Source organism: Ovis aries, chromosome 6 (assembly GCF_016772045.2).
Source record: "Ovis aries strain OAR_USU_Benz2616 breed Rambouillet chromosome 6, ARS-UI_Ramb_v3.0, whole genome shotgun sequence".
Classification (NCBI taxonomy): domain Eukaryota; kingdom Metazoa; phylum Chordata; class Mammalia; order Artiodactyla; family Bovidae; genus Ovis; species Ovis aries.
The window spans coordinates 104,055,798-104,071,790 of record NC_056059.1 but is presented as its reverse complement, the minus strand read 5'-3'; the positions used below and the strand labels follow the sequence as shown (position 1 = coordinate 104,071,790).

The 15,993-nt window shown below is 47.5% G+C and overlaps 1 protein-coding gene across 2 annotated transcripts in view; it reads right to left on the bottom strand.

The window, feature by feature from the left end:
* Nucleotides 1-15,993, bottom strand: part of CRMP1 (collapsin response mediator protein 1) — a 66,374-nt gene that overhangs the window by 36,360 nt on the left and 14,021 nt on the right. For both annotated transcript variants that reach the window (XM_027971175.3, XM_027971176.3), the window contains exon 2: nt 4,915-5,003. In XM_027971175.3, the coding sequence (XP_027826976.1) occupies nt 4,915-5,003 (89 nt within the window). The remainder of the gene's footprint in view (nt 1-4,914; nt 5,004-15,993) is intronic.

The following is a 15,993-nucleotide window of genomic DNA, read 5'->3' as shown; positions in this document are numbered from 1 at the left end:
TGAGGTCACTAGGGTGGGCCCTGACCCAACATGACCGGTATTCTCATGAGCAAAGAAGATTAGGACACAGACATGTACAGGGAAGACCACATGGGAACACGGAGAAGACGGGCATCCCAAGCCTCAGAAGAAACCGACGTACCCACACCCTGATCTCAGACATCCGGCCTCCAGGACTGGAAGAGACAAGTATCTGCTGTTTAAACCTCCCCATCTGTGGACTCTTAAGTCAGGCCTGGCAAACTGATGCAGACATGCAATCCTCATAGAAAACAATTGTGAGCACCGGCCTCAGGAAAGCTGCTTAACCATCAGGCATTAGCACCATAAAACCTGCCATGAGGGAGTCACACCAAGGGTGGCAGGGCTTTTCTAGATAGACTGACCAGCCCTTCCGTTCCCCATGTGCTTGCTGCCTGCAAATGCCCTCGAGAAGGGGGCAAATTCTAAAAGTTGGGGAAGGAGGAAGAAGAGCCTAAGAATCTCAAAGCCTTGCTCCTGTGGCATCTATCGGCTGTGCCTTGTGTGTTGGAACCAGAGTCAGGAGATGTATCTAGGGGCCAGTGGAGGGATGGGGTCGGGGGTGGGTGGAGAAAGACCAGGACAGATTCAACAGCCTCCATGGCCAGCGCCCGCCTGAGACCACAAGCAATGGTTATTTAAAACAGAAATCCAGGGGCTTCCCTGGAGACTCAGTGGTAAAGAACCCGCCTGCCAATGCAGGAGTTTGATCCCTGATCCGGGAAGATCCCACGTGCCGTGGAGCAGCTAAGCCCGTGCAGCACAGCTACTGGGCCTGTGCCCTCATGCCCAGGAGCCCAACTACTTTGCCCGCAACTACCGAAGCCTAACACCCTAGGGCCCATGGTCCACAAGAGAAGCCCCCGCAGTGAGAAGCCCCCACAATGACACCAAGAGTAGCCCTTGCTCGCCACAACTAGAGAAAAGCCGATGCAGCAGTGAAGCCCCAGCACAGCCAAAAGCGCATAAATAAATAGAAGTTTCTAAAAAGAGATCCAGTTGTGCTGAACTGTTGGGATCTGGCCCCAACATTAGTTTCTCTAAGTTATCTAAAAACATCAGTATAATGAAGACGCAGGAAAATGTTGCTTCAATGACCACAAACGTCAGGTGCCAGAGTCCACACACAGGAGTAGAAGCAGAAGATCCTTGATCTTCTGGACTCCTGGGCTGGCTGCTTGGGGCACAGAGGTTACCGGGCTTTATGTGGGGGGGTCTTCCAACAGAAGTGGAGCATCACACAGTTTGCCCTGAAAATGGAAACAGGTCTAGTCCAAGCACAGTGCCAAGGCCACGGTGAGCCCCCAGGAAATGTCAGCATATCTGCCAATTTCACCAGCACAACAACTGCAGCTGCTGCTGCTTCTAATCACCAATCCTCCTCCCTCTAGAATTCGCATCATCATGTAGAGAATCCTGCCGGGTCCAATCTCCCCACTGCCCATCTCTAAGATCATGGACGATGCCAGGAGCTGAAGGGAAGGGGGTTCAGGGAAGTCACCCCCGAGCCTTATAACTGCTATTGTGCACTGACCGTAGAAGACTTTTCTAAGGTCTCATTCAAGTTCACACCAGTTATTAAAGACGACAGGGTGATGTTCAGAATGTGCGCCACTCACAAAGGAACAGGCACAGCCCAATCAGAATGAACACGCACACAGACACCTCGGCACAGCCTTCCAGTGGGAACCAGCGGAGTCACAGCCCAGTTTGATCCTGGTCTGTGTGATTTGGCTGCCACACCGCAGCGCCAACAAGGCCTACCCTTCAGGGCCATTCTAACCAGGCAGATCATCGCCTTTTTACAAACGCTCTCTCATCTCTTGCCAACAACTCATGAGGGAGGAAGTATTCACATTTTACAAAAGAGGAAAACGGAACTCAGAGAGGGGCGGTAACTTGTCCAAGGCCACCCAGCGAGTCAGTGTTGGGTCTGGATTCAAGCTCAGATGCCTTCCTTCTTCCCTTCCACAGAAGCAGCAGGTTCTCTCCAAAGTGGGATTAAACTAAACGGGACCCCCAGTGAGTCCCCATGAATTAGGAGGAGGACTCCCTGAGTGGTTCTCAGTGGCAATGTGGACGGAAGGAGAGTAAAGAATGGAAGGAACTTGGAGAAGCAGAGACCAGTCCCCAGCCAGCATCACCCTCACCACCATTCAGAAAAAAGTCCTCAGCCATCAGTATCTGATTCTCCAACGCTCAGCAAATTGGATGGAGTCCTCGATGAATCATAAGAAATGCTGCACAAACATAGCTGAATAGCTTTTAGTAAAATTTGGTGAATGGCCGCAAGATGAAAGGATTCTTGGGGTTTAATCAGAGTGAAGAGGAATAACTGAGCCTCCTCGTGCCAGGCAGTTCCTTGGGCTCTCCTCACTTCCACGCCTCCTTCTCAGCCAGCAGGGACCTGGGCCCCACGCGACCATCTGAGACTCTGTAAGGCATTCAGACATAGTCACTTGCTCTGCTTAGTAAGGCAGGAAAGGCACCTCCAGTGCTTAGAAAGCTTTACAGCAACAGGGTTAAAAGTAAAAGGCATCTCCCACGAAAAGCTGATGAATCTTGGATTTACAGACACTGCTAATTTCCTGAATACCCTGGGTGACCTAAGTCCTTAAGTTTCTAGGAGCTCACGCAAACAGCAAGCACTTAATAACTGCAGCCCAACCTATGAGCAAAGGCTCCATCTGCTCACATCCTGGACTGCAGGTCTTCCAACCCCCAACTGCACATGGCCGGTAGGAATAGTGGTTCCATGAAAGGGTTCTCCATGTCACTATGTCCTTCACGCTCAGGACCCCAGAGGCCTCACATAAGTGGGGAGCTCAGCACGGAGCGGTTGTGTCTCATCTAAGCTGCAGTGACTCAGAAACCTCACTTTACCATGCGTCTCACCACACTCCACCCCACTCCACCATCCCTTTCTGGTTCCAGGCTATACCGTGTCTGAGACTGAGGTCCCCACCTTCTGATGTCTAGGTTTGTATGTTACACTTGCTTCATCAACACTCTGGGGTCCCATCCATCCCTGGCACAGTGCTAGGCCCTATGGGATGGCAGGCAATGACAAGATCTCTCATCGGTGGCAAGGGCTATGGCGGAGGTGGTGAGGAGGAGGTGGGCACATTCAGCACAGAGGAACAGTCTGGGTTCTGGAAGGCTTCCTGGAGGAGAAGCCACACAAGCTCGACCGGTAGGACAAACAGGAGCTGGGAGGCAGGGGCATGACATGAGGATGGGGGAGGGGCAAGGCATTTCAGATGGAGGATTTATGGATGCAAGTTTCCCAGGGAAGAACTGCTTGGCAAGTTCTACAAAGGCCATTTTTAGTGCAGAGGGAACTGGGGGAAGGGGAGGGAATAAACTGGAAGAGGTGAGGCCTGAGCTGGACCGGAAATGGTCAGATCCATTCAGGATAAATTGGTGGGGGGTCAGGCAGAGGGAGGTCGGGAGGGGCTCAATGCTGCCCTTGGCACCTACTCCTCACAGATGGTCCCTTAACACACAAGGCAATCCACAGCCTCCTCCTCCTCATCATCCCTCCTCTTCCTCTGCCCCTTCCTCCCTGTCCTCCTTCTCCTCCCCACCATCATCATCATCATCAGAGGATACAAGCTCAGGATGGATCCACCAATAAACATTCGTCCCTATTTGAACTTGACCCTGCTCACACCCCCTCTGCCTTCTTTCCAGGGCCAGCTGCCCACGTTGGATCCGAGATGATCTCCAACGCTGCTCTTCCCAACTCCAGAGGAAGAGTCTAGTGGCAGAGCAAAACGTGGAAACCATGTAAAAGCCACTGTCTGGTGTTAGGGGCTGAACAGTGACCCCCAAAGCCCACATATTGAAGCCCTAACCCTCAGTAACTCTGAATGTGACTATGTTCAGAAACAAGGTCTTTAAAGGGATAATTAGGTTAAAATGAGGCTGTTAGGGCGAGTCCTAATGCAACAGGGCTCTTGTCCTTTTAAGGAAGAGGACAAACCAGAGGCACACACAGAGGAAAGGCCATGGCAAGAAGATGGCCATCTGTGGGGGTGGGCGCGGGGGAGGAAGGCTCCAGAGGGAGGGGACATACCTACGCCTAGAGCCGATTCACACTGTTGTACAGCAGAAAGCAATACAACATGGTAAAGCAATTACCCCCCAATTAAAATTAAATTAAAAAAAAGAAGGCAGCAGCTGTCAGCAAGCTAGGGAGAGAGGCCTTAGGAGAAACCATCCTGTTGGCACTTCAGCCCAGGACTTTGGCCTCCAGAACTATGAGAATAAATTTCTCTTGTGTAGGTCTCCCCATCAGGGATATTGTGCTCTGGCAGCCCACCCAGACTCACACCTCTAGGATGTCCTACACAGCTGAAGAGGCAGCCAGCCAGGAGAAGGCACAGGAGAACTCCAGAGTCCCAAAGCATGTCTTCCCTATACCAGATAAGAATCCTGCCTGGAGGCCAAACATGCCTCCTTTTCTCCTGGCCCCCTCCACCCAATTCCAGAAACTACAGACAGGTAGGGAAAAAAAGCTTTGAATCTAGTCAGGTGTGCTAGGCTGGAATTGGGCCCTTGCCCCTAACTCATTCTGCAACGTGGAGCAGCTACTTGCCCCCCGGGGCCCACCACCTGCCAAGAACAGAAGGGCCGGTGTGTGTGCTTCACAGCCTCTGTGGGCCTCACGACCTGTGTGAGCACCACGGCAGGGAGCCTGTATCGTCATGGGGTACACAGCAAACACCATCCCCTTCTCCACCCATGGTTTGCGCCTCCCCACACATCTCCATCCCTGGGAGTCAGAGCCAGCACACTTATTCTGGGGCAGAATGCCAGCCTTCTACTTCCTCTAAGGGCTGGACAGCTTAGGGAGATGGGCTCCTTAGAAGGTGTGTTTGGTCCACCCACTTTATGAGTCCATCTTCCAGGTAGACGTCGGCGTAGAAGGACTGGTCATCGTTGATGATGCGTCCGCCCTTGATGAGAAGCCGGTCACTCTGAAAAGCCAAGCAAAGTAGTAAATGTCATTATAGAAAAGCCAAGAAATGCTTTTTTCTAACTTTCAACATAAAATTTTCAACTCTTTTCTAAAGTAAAGAAATGGCCTTAAAAAGCCCCCTTCGAGCCTTCATCCAGATTCTTTCAAGACTTGATCCTTCTTTCACCTCTTTCCCTCCTTAAACACTGGCTTTGTATTCACTGAGATATTTTAAAGCAAATCTCAAACATGGTATCATTTCATCCATAAATGCTTTACTACATAATCTGTTAGGCAATTAAAAAAAAACAAAAACAAAAACCAAGATCCATTATCCCAACAAACCCAGTCATCATCAATTCCTTCAGCTCAATTAGTAACCAGACCATGTTCAATTTTACTTGATTATCTCAAAAATGTCCTTTTACGCTGGGGTATTGTGACGAGGAATCCACCTGAAGTCCCCAGAGCACATCCATCCCACAATTCTCTGTAGTCCACTGAAATCTGTACCACCTCCTCCTCTTTTTAAATGTCATTCATTTGTGGAAGAAACTGGGTCATTTGTAAATAGAACAAGAATTTCTTCAGGCATTATTACTGAAATTAACAAAACTCAATTTTAAGACATTTTCAAACAAGTGAAATGACCAAAAAAATAAAGTGACATTCCCCAGGAAAAACACCACCAATCAGTGTTCTGATGTTTTTTCCCGATTTCCCTCTACTTCCGTACTTGTGATCCTAGCGCACCTTGTCATTCACTCACCCGTGCACCCATCAGATACTAGCCCAGGAGCCTGGAAGAACAGGAGAAGAATGAGCTCTCGTGGAGCTGGTGAGGGACGGACAGAGGTTTAACAAATCTGGGAGTATGTTGGGTTCAAAAAAGGAGAATTATAGGGTGCCCATCATGGGCACAAAGCGAAAGGGCTGCTGACCTTATTGGGGAGTCAGGTAAGGCAAGCTCAGATCTAAAAAATAATTCCAGATAAGTTGGACCAAAGGGTGAGGAAGAAGGCCAGTAGGGTGAGTGCTAAGCGCCTGGGCAGGAAGAACTGATCTGCCAAGGCCCAGAGGCAGCAAAGAATATAGCCAATTCTAGGAGCTAGAAAGAACACACAGTTGTGTCCTTTCTGCATTTTACCATAAGCCTGTCTCAAGTTATTTCATTTAAGGGGTTACAAAATATTTCATTTTATGGATACACAATAGACTGTTAATTATTCCCCCATGGTTTTCAATGGTTCACAATGATACATATTTCTACAATGAACAACTTTGTGTATAAAGCTTTTCTTTTAATCTGGACTATTTGTTAAGCTAAATTCTCAGAAATTGAACAACTGAGTCAAAAAGTATAAACCGTGCTTGCATCCCTTGATAAATATAACTAGACTGCTTTTCAAAAGTACCTCTCCAATTTGCCATTCCGAGACCACCAAAACACCCCTGGTTGTCATTAATACTTGTTAACTTGCGCTTCTTGGAGGCTGAGAACTTTTTCTGCCACATATCCATTTACTGTTTGTGTTACCTCCTAGCTGGAGATGTGGTGATGGACAAAGCACAGCCTCTGCCCTTAAGCCCCACCCCTTGGATAGGAAGCCAATTGGTACTGTTATAGTAAACAGTAACAATTCAGAGTCGCCACCTCAGACAGAGGGTCTTGCATGGGTTCCTCTGAAAACTGAGCCTGAGATGACGATTTTAGAGGCAAGCAGTGATTCTGGGAGGTGATTCCAGGAAGTGGAGTAAGGGAGGCAGGCATGGAAATCCAATACAGGGTACCCACTGATCCAGCTAACACAGGGTACCCAGTGAGTAACTGGGGCTAGATCCCGCCAGGGCCCCCTGAGAAACCCTCTATAGATACAGAATGCACCTCAGGTGGGTCCCAGTGGTCCCTCAGCACTGACCACGAGAGGAAGGCAGAGGATGCTGTATAAGCCTAGAAAAGAAGGTTGTCACCCAAATTAAGGAATCAGCAAATGGAATGCATGCATCCATGCATGCGCACGCAGTCATGTCCAGCCCTTCCCAATCCCACGGACTACAGCCTGCCAGGCTCCCCTGTCCATGGAATTCTCCAGGCAAGAATACTGGAGGGGGGTTGCCATTTCCTACCCCGGGGGATCTTCCCGACTCAGGGATCAAACCCACATCTCCTGCATCTCCTGCTAGTGGGTTCTTGACCACTAGTGCCATCTGGGGCTTCCCAGGAGGCTCAGTGTTAAAAGACAAGCATGGGACACAACTCAGTGACTAAACAAACACACTAAGGAATCAGCAAAGGCTTGCTGAGCAGAAACAGAGCCTACAGCCTGCTACGCAGAACCGTCTAGTGGGTTCTTGCATCAGTGTGTTTCCTCCAGAGTGAAGGCTAAGTTAGTGAGACCCTACTTAATCTGGACTCCTATGTAGGCGAAATTCACTCTCTCACTTGCACCAGGCAGCTCTCTGCTCAGTGTCACCTGAGGGTCCTCCCCTTGGCTGTCTTGTCTGGGACACCTTACATCACGGTCTCTTCTGCAGACCCCTCACCTCTTACCCACTTTATGTTTACAGTTCTTAACATAGTACATCTGACATAGCCTACATTTACATGTGTGTTTATCAATGTGCCTTGTCACATTGACCTCAGAGGTGTGTTTCCCCACTGGCTGCATCAGATACCACTCACAGGGAACCACTGCACTCGCGTTACTGTGGAAGGATGGGAGCACCTACAGTTGTCCCTGCAGTTCCCTCAGAGACTTGATTCCATGAGGGCAGAGATTTCACCTGTTTTCTTCACTGCTGGGTCTCTAATACTTTGGGCACAGCCTGACAGGATAGATGAATGGATGAATGCCTGAACTAATTCTCGAAGGATAACTGCGTAAAGATGGAGAGAAACCCCCAGGCCCAACCACCCGCCTCTTATCTTTAAGACAGAAGCCAGGACCAAAGGAAAGAGCCCTGGGCACTGCGTATCCAGAGGCAGAGACACACTGCTGTGCAGTTTTCTTGGGCACTGGAAAGCAGAGCAATGTGACTCATTGGCAGCTGGTGCCTGGTTTCTGGAACACGGTCTCCCGTGCGCAGCCGTCTGCCTCGTCACATTTAATAGAGGGCTTTTCAGGCTAATCCTGAAAGGTGGTATTTAATGCACTGTACCCAGAAGATCAGCCCCACCCAGCTCTGCTCTTCCTAGAATCAGATGTTCAAATCCCCGCCCGGCCCCCCAGCTACCAGCAGATACCATGTGTAGCTACCATCAGGGTACTGGCTCTTGCTGTTCTCAAGGGCCAGCCTATTTCTAAAAATAATAAGTTCACAGCAGAAGGCAAGAGCTGATGTGACTTCTTTTTTCTTCCTTCAAATGAGTAGCGTGCTTGCCTTTCAACTGACACTTTCAAAAGCATGTTCTTTGGAACTCTAGCCCAGCAGGGTTTTAGTAGATGTTGATCCAAAAGGGGATTCCCAGGTGCAGCGAGTTTAGAAAATTCTGGGTTAAAGAGATGCAGAGATGGTTTTTATGTCAGGAATTCCCAGATCCTTTACTGCCGATGTGAAATGTGAATATTCAAGAGGGGAACTGAGTTGATCTTTTCCAAATTTAGACCCTTCCCTGCCGGGAGCCTGCGTGAGGAACTCCGCCCATGGCAAAGGTCATGAGGAAGGAGGCTTGGCATACGCAAAGGCATGATCAAGCGTCAGGAAACCCCCTGTTCCCGAACATCTAACCCCAAAACCAGAGACTGTTTTATGCTCTCACCTACACCTCTGACTTTACGGGGGCTCTCCCCCATAACCATTTCTCTCGGAGAAGGAGTTAACTTGCGGCTCCAAGTCAATAAAATTCCTGGGTGTGACAAGAGTGTTTCAGCTTACGGACTCCTCTGAAGGTTATCTAGCCCACCTGTATAGGTTCGTCCAGCCACATGTGATTGTTTACAGCCTCCCGACCTGAGAGGCACGAGATGTTTTAGACTTACTAAAGGCAAATTCTTTTGGGGAGTTGGAAATTATTAGTATAGTGGGTTGGTTAGGAATTATATTGGTGAAGGGTTTTTCATTTGTTGTGTCAATAATTGCTGCTAATTCCCTGCCCTGGGTGGGACAAGGATGTCTCAGGTCAAACCTCTCTGCTGACAGACTAGCTTGTGTGACAGGATTATCCATACTGCTGCCACTACGCACATGTTTACTACCTCTCAACCATAAACAGCAGAGAGTTTTGGAGTATTTTGAGAGTCTTAATTAGCACAGGGCTTTTTCTTCTTGTTCAGTCAATGATTGCCGCCAGGCCTCCATATCCTTAGGCACCTGGGAATATATTAATCAATGTATTTGGAATATAGCAAAGGAAATATAGTAGTTTTTGATGTTAGCAATACTAGACTTTTTGAGTTAATGGATTTTCTCTTTTGTAATAGATCACTGTACTTTGTTATAAATCACTGTGTCCTTGCTATGTAAAAATGTAACTTTATCATATCTTAAGACTAAATAGATCTTAAGGGGAGCATTGGTGAAAGGATTTTCATTTGTTGGGCTGATGTTTGCTGCTAAATCTCCATGTTCCCTACCCTTATAATGAATATAACTAGCATATAGGAAGAAATAAGTATTAACCTTTAAGACTAATCATGTTAACCTTGGGTTAAATAAATTCCTTTCTTGATTGTAACTCACTACACCCTCACCCTATAGGAACGTAACTTTATTTGGAGGGTGCTGCCTGGTTTAAGAAAAAACACCCTTGGAAGAAATAAGTTTTTGGTTATCAGAAAGAAAGGATCATAAAATGTCAGCAGGTCTCACTCATGGCTAGAAGATGATGTACCTTTTTTATACATTTATGTGAAGCACCTGATTTTGATAAAGGTCAGGGCTGCTGACCCCCGCGTGACTCTGTATTCATCCCTATGTGTAACAAAAGGTATATAAGCAAACCCAAAAATAAAGAAATCGGATCAGTTTCTGGAAAGACTGATCCCCCCATGTCGCTTCTTTCTTGCTCCCGTTTTTCTGGCTGAATTCCCATCTGGAGCATGGATGCTATTCCACGTAATCCAAGTTATTCAGCCTCTTTTTCTCCACTACTCTTCCTACTACACTATCTATTTCTAATCTCTCTATATCTGTGATTAAATATGTATTTTTCCAAAGACGCCGACTCCGTCCCCACCTTCGAATTCCCTGGATCCACTGGGGCTGGACCCCGGCACTTCCCATTCTGTGGGACACTTGACAAAGATACTTTTTCTCAGAAGACATCTCAGGAAATGTGCTTCATGGCTGTGACGCTCTCCACGCCTGTGTGTGCTGAATGGTTCTCAGGGAATGTGAGGTCCCATTGACCTCAGATGGAAATGGAGCTTGAGATGGGCTGATCTACCAAATTCACAAACTCAACATGGGTGGAGATCTGACCCAAGGTTTCCTAATTTCCTGTCCAGCATTCGCTCCATCAAACACACTTCGTCCCATTTTTAAACATGTTCACCCATTTGGGGGCTTCCCTAGCAGCTCAGCAGTAAAGAATCCGCCTGCAATGCAGGAGTTGCCGGAGATGCAGGTTTGGCTCCTGGAAGAAGGCATGGCAACCTACTCCAGTACTCCTGCCTGGAGAACCCCATGGACAGAGGTGTCTAGTGGGCTACAAAGAGGGTTGCAAAGAGACACGACTAATGTGACTTAGCACACAGGCACATGGTAGAAGCCGTAACTACCCGTCATCAGATGCAATTTAGAAAGAACCTGAGGATCTAGGACTCCCTTTCTTCATGCAGGAAGTGTGAGTGAAAAACCCTACAGAGCTGTACTTCCCTCCAACAGTAAATTTTATGACACATAATTTTGAAGAGTTTAATAAAAATCACACATTTAAAAAAAAAAATACCAATACCCTGCCTCTCCCAGGATCACCACAAGGAGCAAACAGTCAGCAGATGTAAACAATGACAAACTCTGTACAAGACTCACTGTTAAAATACCTTGAAAGAAAATTAAATACCTCATTAAAAATTCAACAAAATCTAACAACAAGGGTATGTCAGAGACTGCCCACTTCTTCCCCAGTGACAGCAGTAACCTAAACAGACTTATACTCATCATGGTTCACAGCCTTGGATCAGTGCTGTGTAAGAACAAACATTCAGAGTCAGATGCAGCTTCCAATCCCTGCTCATTTGCCACCCATGTGACTTAACCTGTCTCAGCCTCAGTTTCTTCATCTATAAAATAGGGATAATTGTCCCTGCCTCATAGGGCTGAGGGAGAACCCCATGGGGTATGTATATAAAATGCTTTGCCCAGGCCTGCCACTGGTGAATACTCAGCAAAGTTACACATTGTTTATTCTTTGCCATTTTCTGTAGCAGAAATTACACTCAATAAATATTTGCTTAAGAAAACAGTACGTGCAGCTAAAAAAAAAATCTTGCCCATTAGGAATTCTCAGGCCAGTGGGAAAGACTGAATCATAACCAGACCTTTGCACCCCAGTGTGGGAAGGGCTTGGACAGAGGTGTGGTAGGAGCACAGAAGGCCTCCACTCCAGCCCTTCCAGGAGAATCGTGCTTATTCTGAGCTTGAAGAGTGAGGAATTAGGCACGTGGCAGAGGAGAGAGGTGGAGAAGGGAATGGCAATCCACTCCAGTATTCTTGCTTGGAGAAGCCCATGGATGGAGGATCCTGGCAGGCTGCAGTCCGTGGGGTTGCAGAAAGTCGGACACGACTGAGCAGCTAATACAGACAGAGGAGATGGTAGAGGGAGGCAATGGCAGGGGACAGGCATGGGTCAGGGGGTTCCAAGAGCGCTCAAGGGTCTGCCAGTGGTTTCCTCTGGCTGAAGGAGGACCACAGGGTGAGGAAGCTGGAGAGTCAAGCAGGTCCAGGCTCACAGGGGCTCTAACGCCACAAGCAGACGCAAGGCTGGGCTGGTCACGATGGTAATGACGATCATGAAAAGGCTTTCACCAAGGAGGAATTCAAGCCCACCAAAGCTTCTGAACTGGGACTGCCCAAACTGGGCAGAAGTGGGAGAAGAGACACTGATCATCTGCACAGCTTCCTTCAAGCTGGGATTTCTTAGTAAGGGTATGCCTCAGCCATTGTTACAAATTGTATCACAGATCTTGACTTTTGACCTAGAAATTCAGTGCTGGGAATCTGTCCTTAGGATAATATCCCAAACAGGGTCAAAGAATTATCCACAAAGAGGAAAATCAAACTGAGTAACAAGATACCACACCACTAATGGCCTAACACTCAGCTACTAAAATATCCCCCAGGATTTTATTTATCTATTTATGGCTGTATGGGTCTTTGCTGACATGCACAAGCTTTCTCTGGTTGTGGTGAGTGGGGGCTACTTCTCTCGCTGCAGCCCACGGGCTCTGGGGGCGTTCAGGCTGCAGCAGCTGCGGTGCACCGGCTTCACTGTCCTGCGGTAAGTGAGATCCTAGATTCCCAGACCAGGGATTGAACCCACATCCTCTGCATTGGCAGGCAGACTCTTAACCACTAGAGAAGTCCCTCCCCGGGGATTTTAAAGGATAAAGCACAGTGCTAGAGAATAAAATGTTAGGTGGAAAAGCAAAATACCAAACTCTCTACATGGTAGATCTTTCTGGTAGAATCTGACTCCACCCAGTGCAGGCTTTGGGGTGCCTCCCCATGTCCCCATTGCCTCTTGTGCACCCCTCCCCCACAATGCTCATCACACTTCATGGCCATTGGTCATGTGCCCATCTCCTGCTGGGCTGGATACCCCTCCATTCCCAGAAGAGCTGCTCTGTGTGACTCATCTCCAAATCCCCAGGGACCATGCAGGGCCCTTACAAAGTTTTTAGCAAATGTTTGCTGAGTGGGAGGGGAGGAGTTACAGCCAGGAAGGAAGGAGAAGAAAGAGTGTTTGAAAAGACAAAGGGCATGAGGAGAGAAGAGTGAGATAAAGGAATGATAAAGAGGGAAGGAAAATGAATGAAAGAGGGAAGAAGGAAAGGGAGGAAGCTGGGGGAGAAATAATGAAAAAAGGAGGACAGAGTGGTCTGACAGATCCGAAATCTGTTTTATGCTTTTAACATTCCCCAGAAGTCTAACCCTGCTGCCTGGGAACAGGAACTTGCTTAGTGCAAATCCTTTTCAATACACGTGAGGTTGTTTAATATGGGTGGGGCCCGCCTACACCTTGGTGCTGGGCAGTCATCACATCTCCATGGCCAAACATCGTGGGGAGCAGAACAGCAGCACAGAGAATGGAAGGCTTTCTTCTCCAAACCCAACCCTAACCTCCCTTTCAGCCCCAACTGCGAGGAGAGAGTAGGTGTTGGCAGGATGCCTTTGCTCTCTTCATGAACATCAAGTACCACGTTGAATGCCACTTACGAAAATTAGCCTTTACAGTTTCCGATATTTCTACCCACACAACAGCAAAATAAACAACCATCAGTTAGGAGGGGAGGTCTGGATCACACTGTACCTCGTGTATCACTTTCCTGAGGTAAGCATGAAGCCTCCCTGAATTCTGTTCTCCTTCCTGCATGGTGGGAATAAAGTCTGTCATTTCCAAAGTAAAGTTAGAGGAACAGAAAACTCATTAAGCTCTGGGGAGCTTTAGAAGAAAAACAAGGTTCCACTCTCATCAAACCAACCACTTACCCCAAAGTCACTAGTTTAGCAACTTGGCTGCTATCTGGAAAACATTAGAGAGTGAAAGTTGCTATCACAGAGACAGAGAAAAGCAGTGACTATTTCACCAAGGAGAGGATGTTTGAGCTGGGTTCTGAAATATGAGATGCTCATGAAGTTGGAGGAAGGCATGGCAACCCACTCCAGTATTTTTGCCTGGAGAATCCCTTGGACCTAGAAGCTTGGCAGGCTACAGTCCATAAGGTCGCAAAGAATTGGACACAACTGAAGTGACTTAACACACACACACATACACACAGACATGAAGCAGAAAAGTGGAGCAGAAGTGGAAGATTCCAGCAAAATAAATAGTATTCATATGGACACAGTTCTGAAGTTTTCAGGTTCCATGAAGTAAATGAGGACTGGAAAGCAGTACTGTATGCTGTCCATGGTCCTGAAACACCACTAGGCACCTAGAAACAGATTTCCTGAAACCCTGTGATGAACTGTGGTTTCCCTGGAGGCTCAGATGACAAAGAATCTGCCTCCAGTGCTGGAAACCCAGGTCCTATTCCTGGGTCTGGAAGATCCTCTGGAGAAGGAAATGGCAATCCACTCCAGTATTCTTGCCTGGAGAATTCCATGGACAGAGGAGCCTGGTGGGCTACGGTCCATGGGGTCACAAAGAGTCAGACACGACTAAGCAACTAACACTTTCACTTTTTGATGCTGAAGATCTGGCTCCCTCCTACCTCACCCATCCATGGAGTTCTTCACTGCTTTTCTTTCTTAGATCACGGTGTATCTGTAGTCTTTATATTCCCACAGATCAAAAACAATCATGGATTATGCTTCACATTGTACGTAACAGGTGGTTTCAAGTACATCTCACCGAGTGCCATCATTTCAATACTTTAATTATTCCACTCAAGAAATTGGGGGGAGAGCCTGTGACACCCCATATCCCCTTTCCTACCATGGTTCACTAGTTCACACACTGCAAACTGGGGTCAGTGGATTTTGTTGTTGTTCAGTCTTGAAGTCATGTTTGACTCTTTGCAACCCCATGGGCTGCAGCAGGTCAGGCTCCTCTGTCTTTCATGATCTCCCAGAGTTTACTCAAATTCATGTCTATTGAGTTGGTAATGCTGTATAACCATCTCATTCTGCTGCCCTCTTCTCCTTTTGCCTTCCATCTTGCCCAGCATCAGGGTCTTTTCCAATGAGTCGGCTCTTAGCATCAAGTGGCCAAAGTATAGGAGCTTCAGCTTCAGCATCGGTCCTTCCAATGAATATTCAGGATTGATTTCCTTTACGATTGACTGGTTTGATCTCCTTGCAGTCCAAGGGACTCTCAAGAGTCTTCTTTAGCATCACAATTCAAAGGCATCAATTCTATGCTCAGCCTTTTTTTTGGTCCAACTCTCCCATCATTACATGAACACTGGAAAAAACATAGCTTTGACTATATGGACTTTTGTTGGCAAAGTGGTGTCTCTGCTTTTAATACACTGCCTAGGTTTGTCATAGCTCCCCTTCCAAGAAGCAAGTCTTTTAACTTTGTCAGTGGATGAGTGAGTGCCAAAAATAGGGGTACTGGCTTTATACAAAGAGGGCAACTCCATCCACTTACAGGCTGTAAGTGTATAGAGGTTTTGATCAGGCTGCCTGATTTATCAGTGGGAAGGGGCTCAGAGTAAATAAATGACAAATTACTCCTTGAAAGATGAAGAACCTTTTCGTGTCTGAAGGGCAAGCACAAAAACAAGTCTCAAAAAGGTAAGGGAAGTGCTTGTCCATGCATTGAGTGCAGGTAGAATTGCTTTCTCATGAGGCAAGGAAATGTCAAGGTGAGTTCTGAAAGTTCTTAGCCTTTTAAACTCTACAAGCCTCTGACTGACATTAAGTCACTGACTCATGCTTGCAGCTCAAACATTCAACTGGACAGGCAGCTATGCCCTCCACTCATGCAAGTGCAACTCACAACATGGCTCCAGAGCCTAGATAATGCTGCAAACCCACTGGGATTCCAATCCTAGTGCTTTTGTCAAGATTTTCAATTGCCAGATCTAGTTTATGGGACAGGAATTTATGTTATTAACAAATACCTCAGACGTTCTTGACGGAGACCTTCTGTGCTAGACTGGGTTCTTTCTTTCACATTCCTTCCCGCCCTCACACCCTGGCCATGCTCTAGTGTGGGTGCAGGGCTCTTCCAGTCGCACCAACTGTGGGTGTGCCTGCATGACTTGCTTTGACCAACAGACTGAGAGTGGATGTGAGTGCACCAATCTGAGCATAAGCTTCAAGAGGCGGGTGGGTTTCAGCTCAATTTCTTTGAGAGTTTGTCCTCCACCATGAAAACCACAGGACCCAAGCAATGA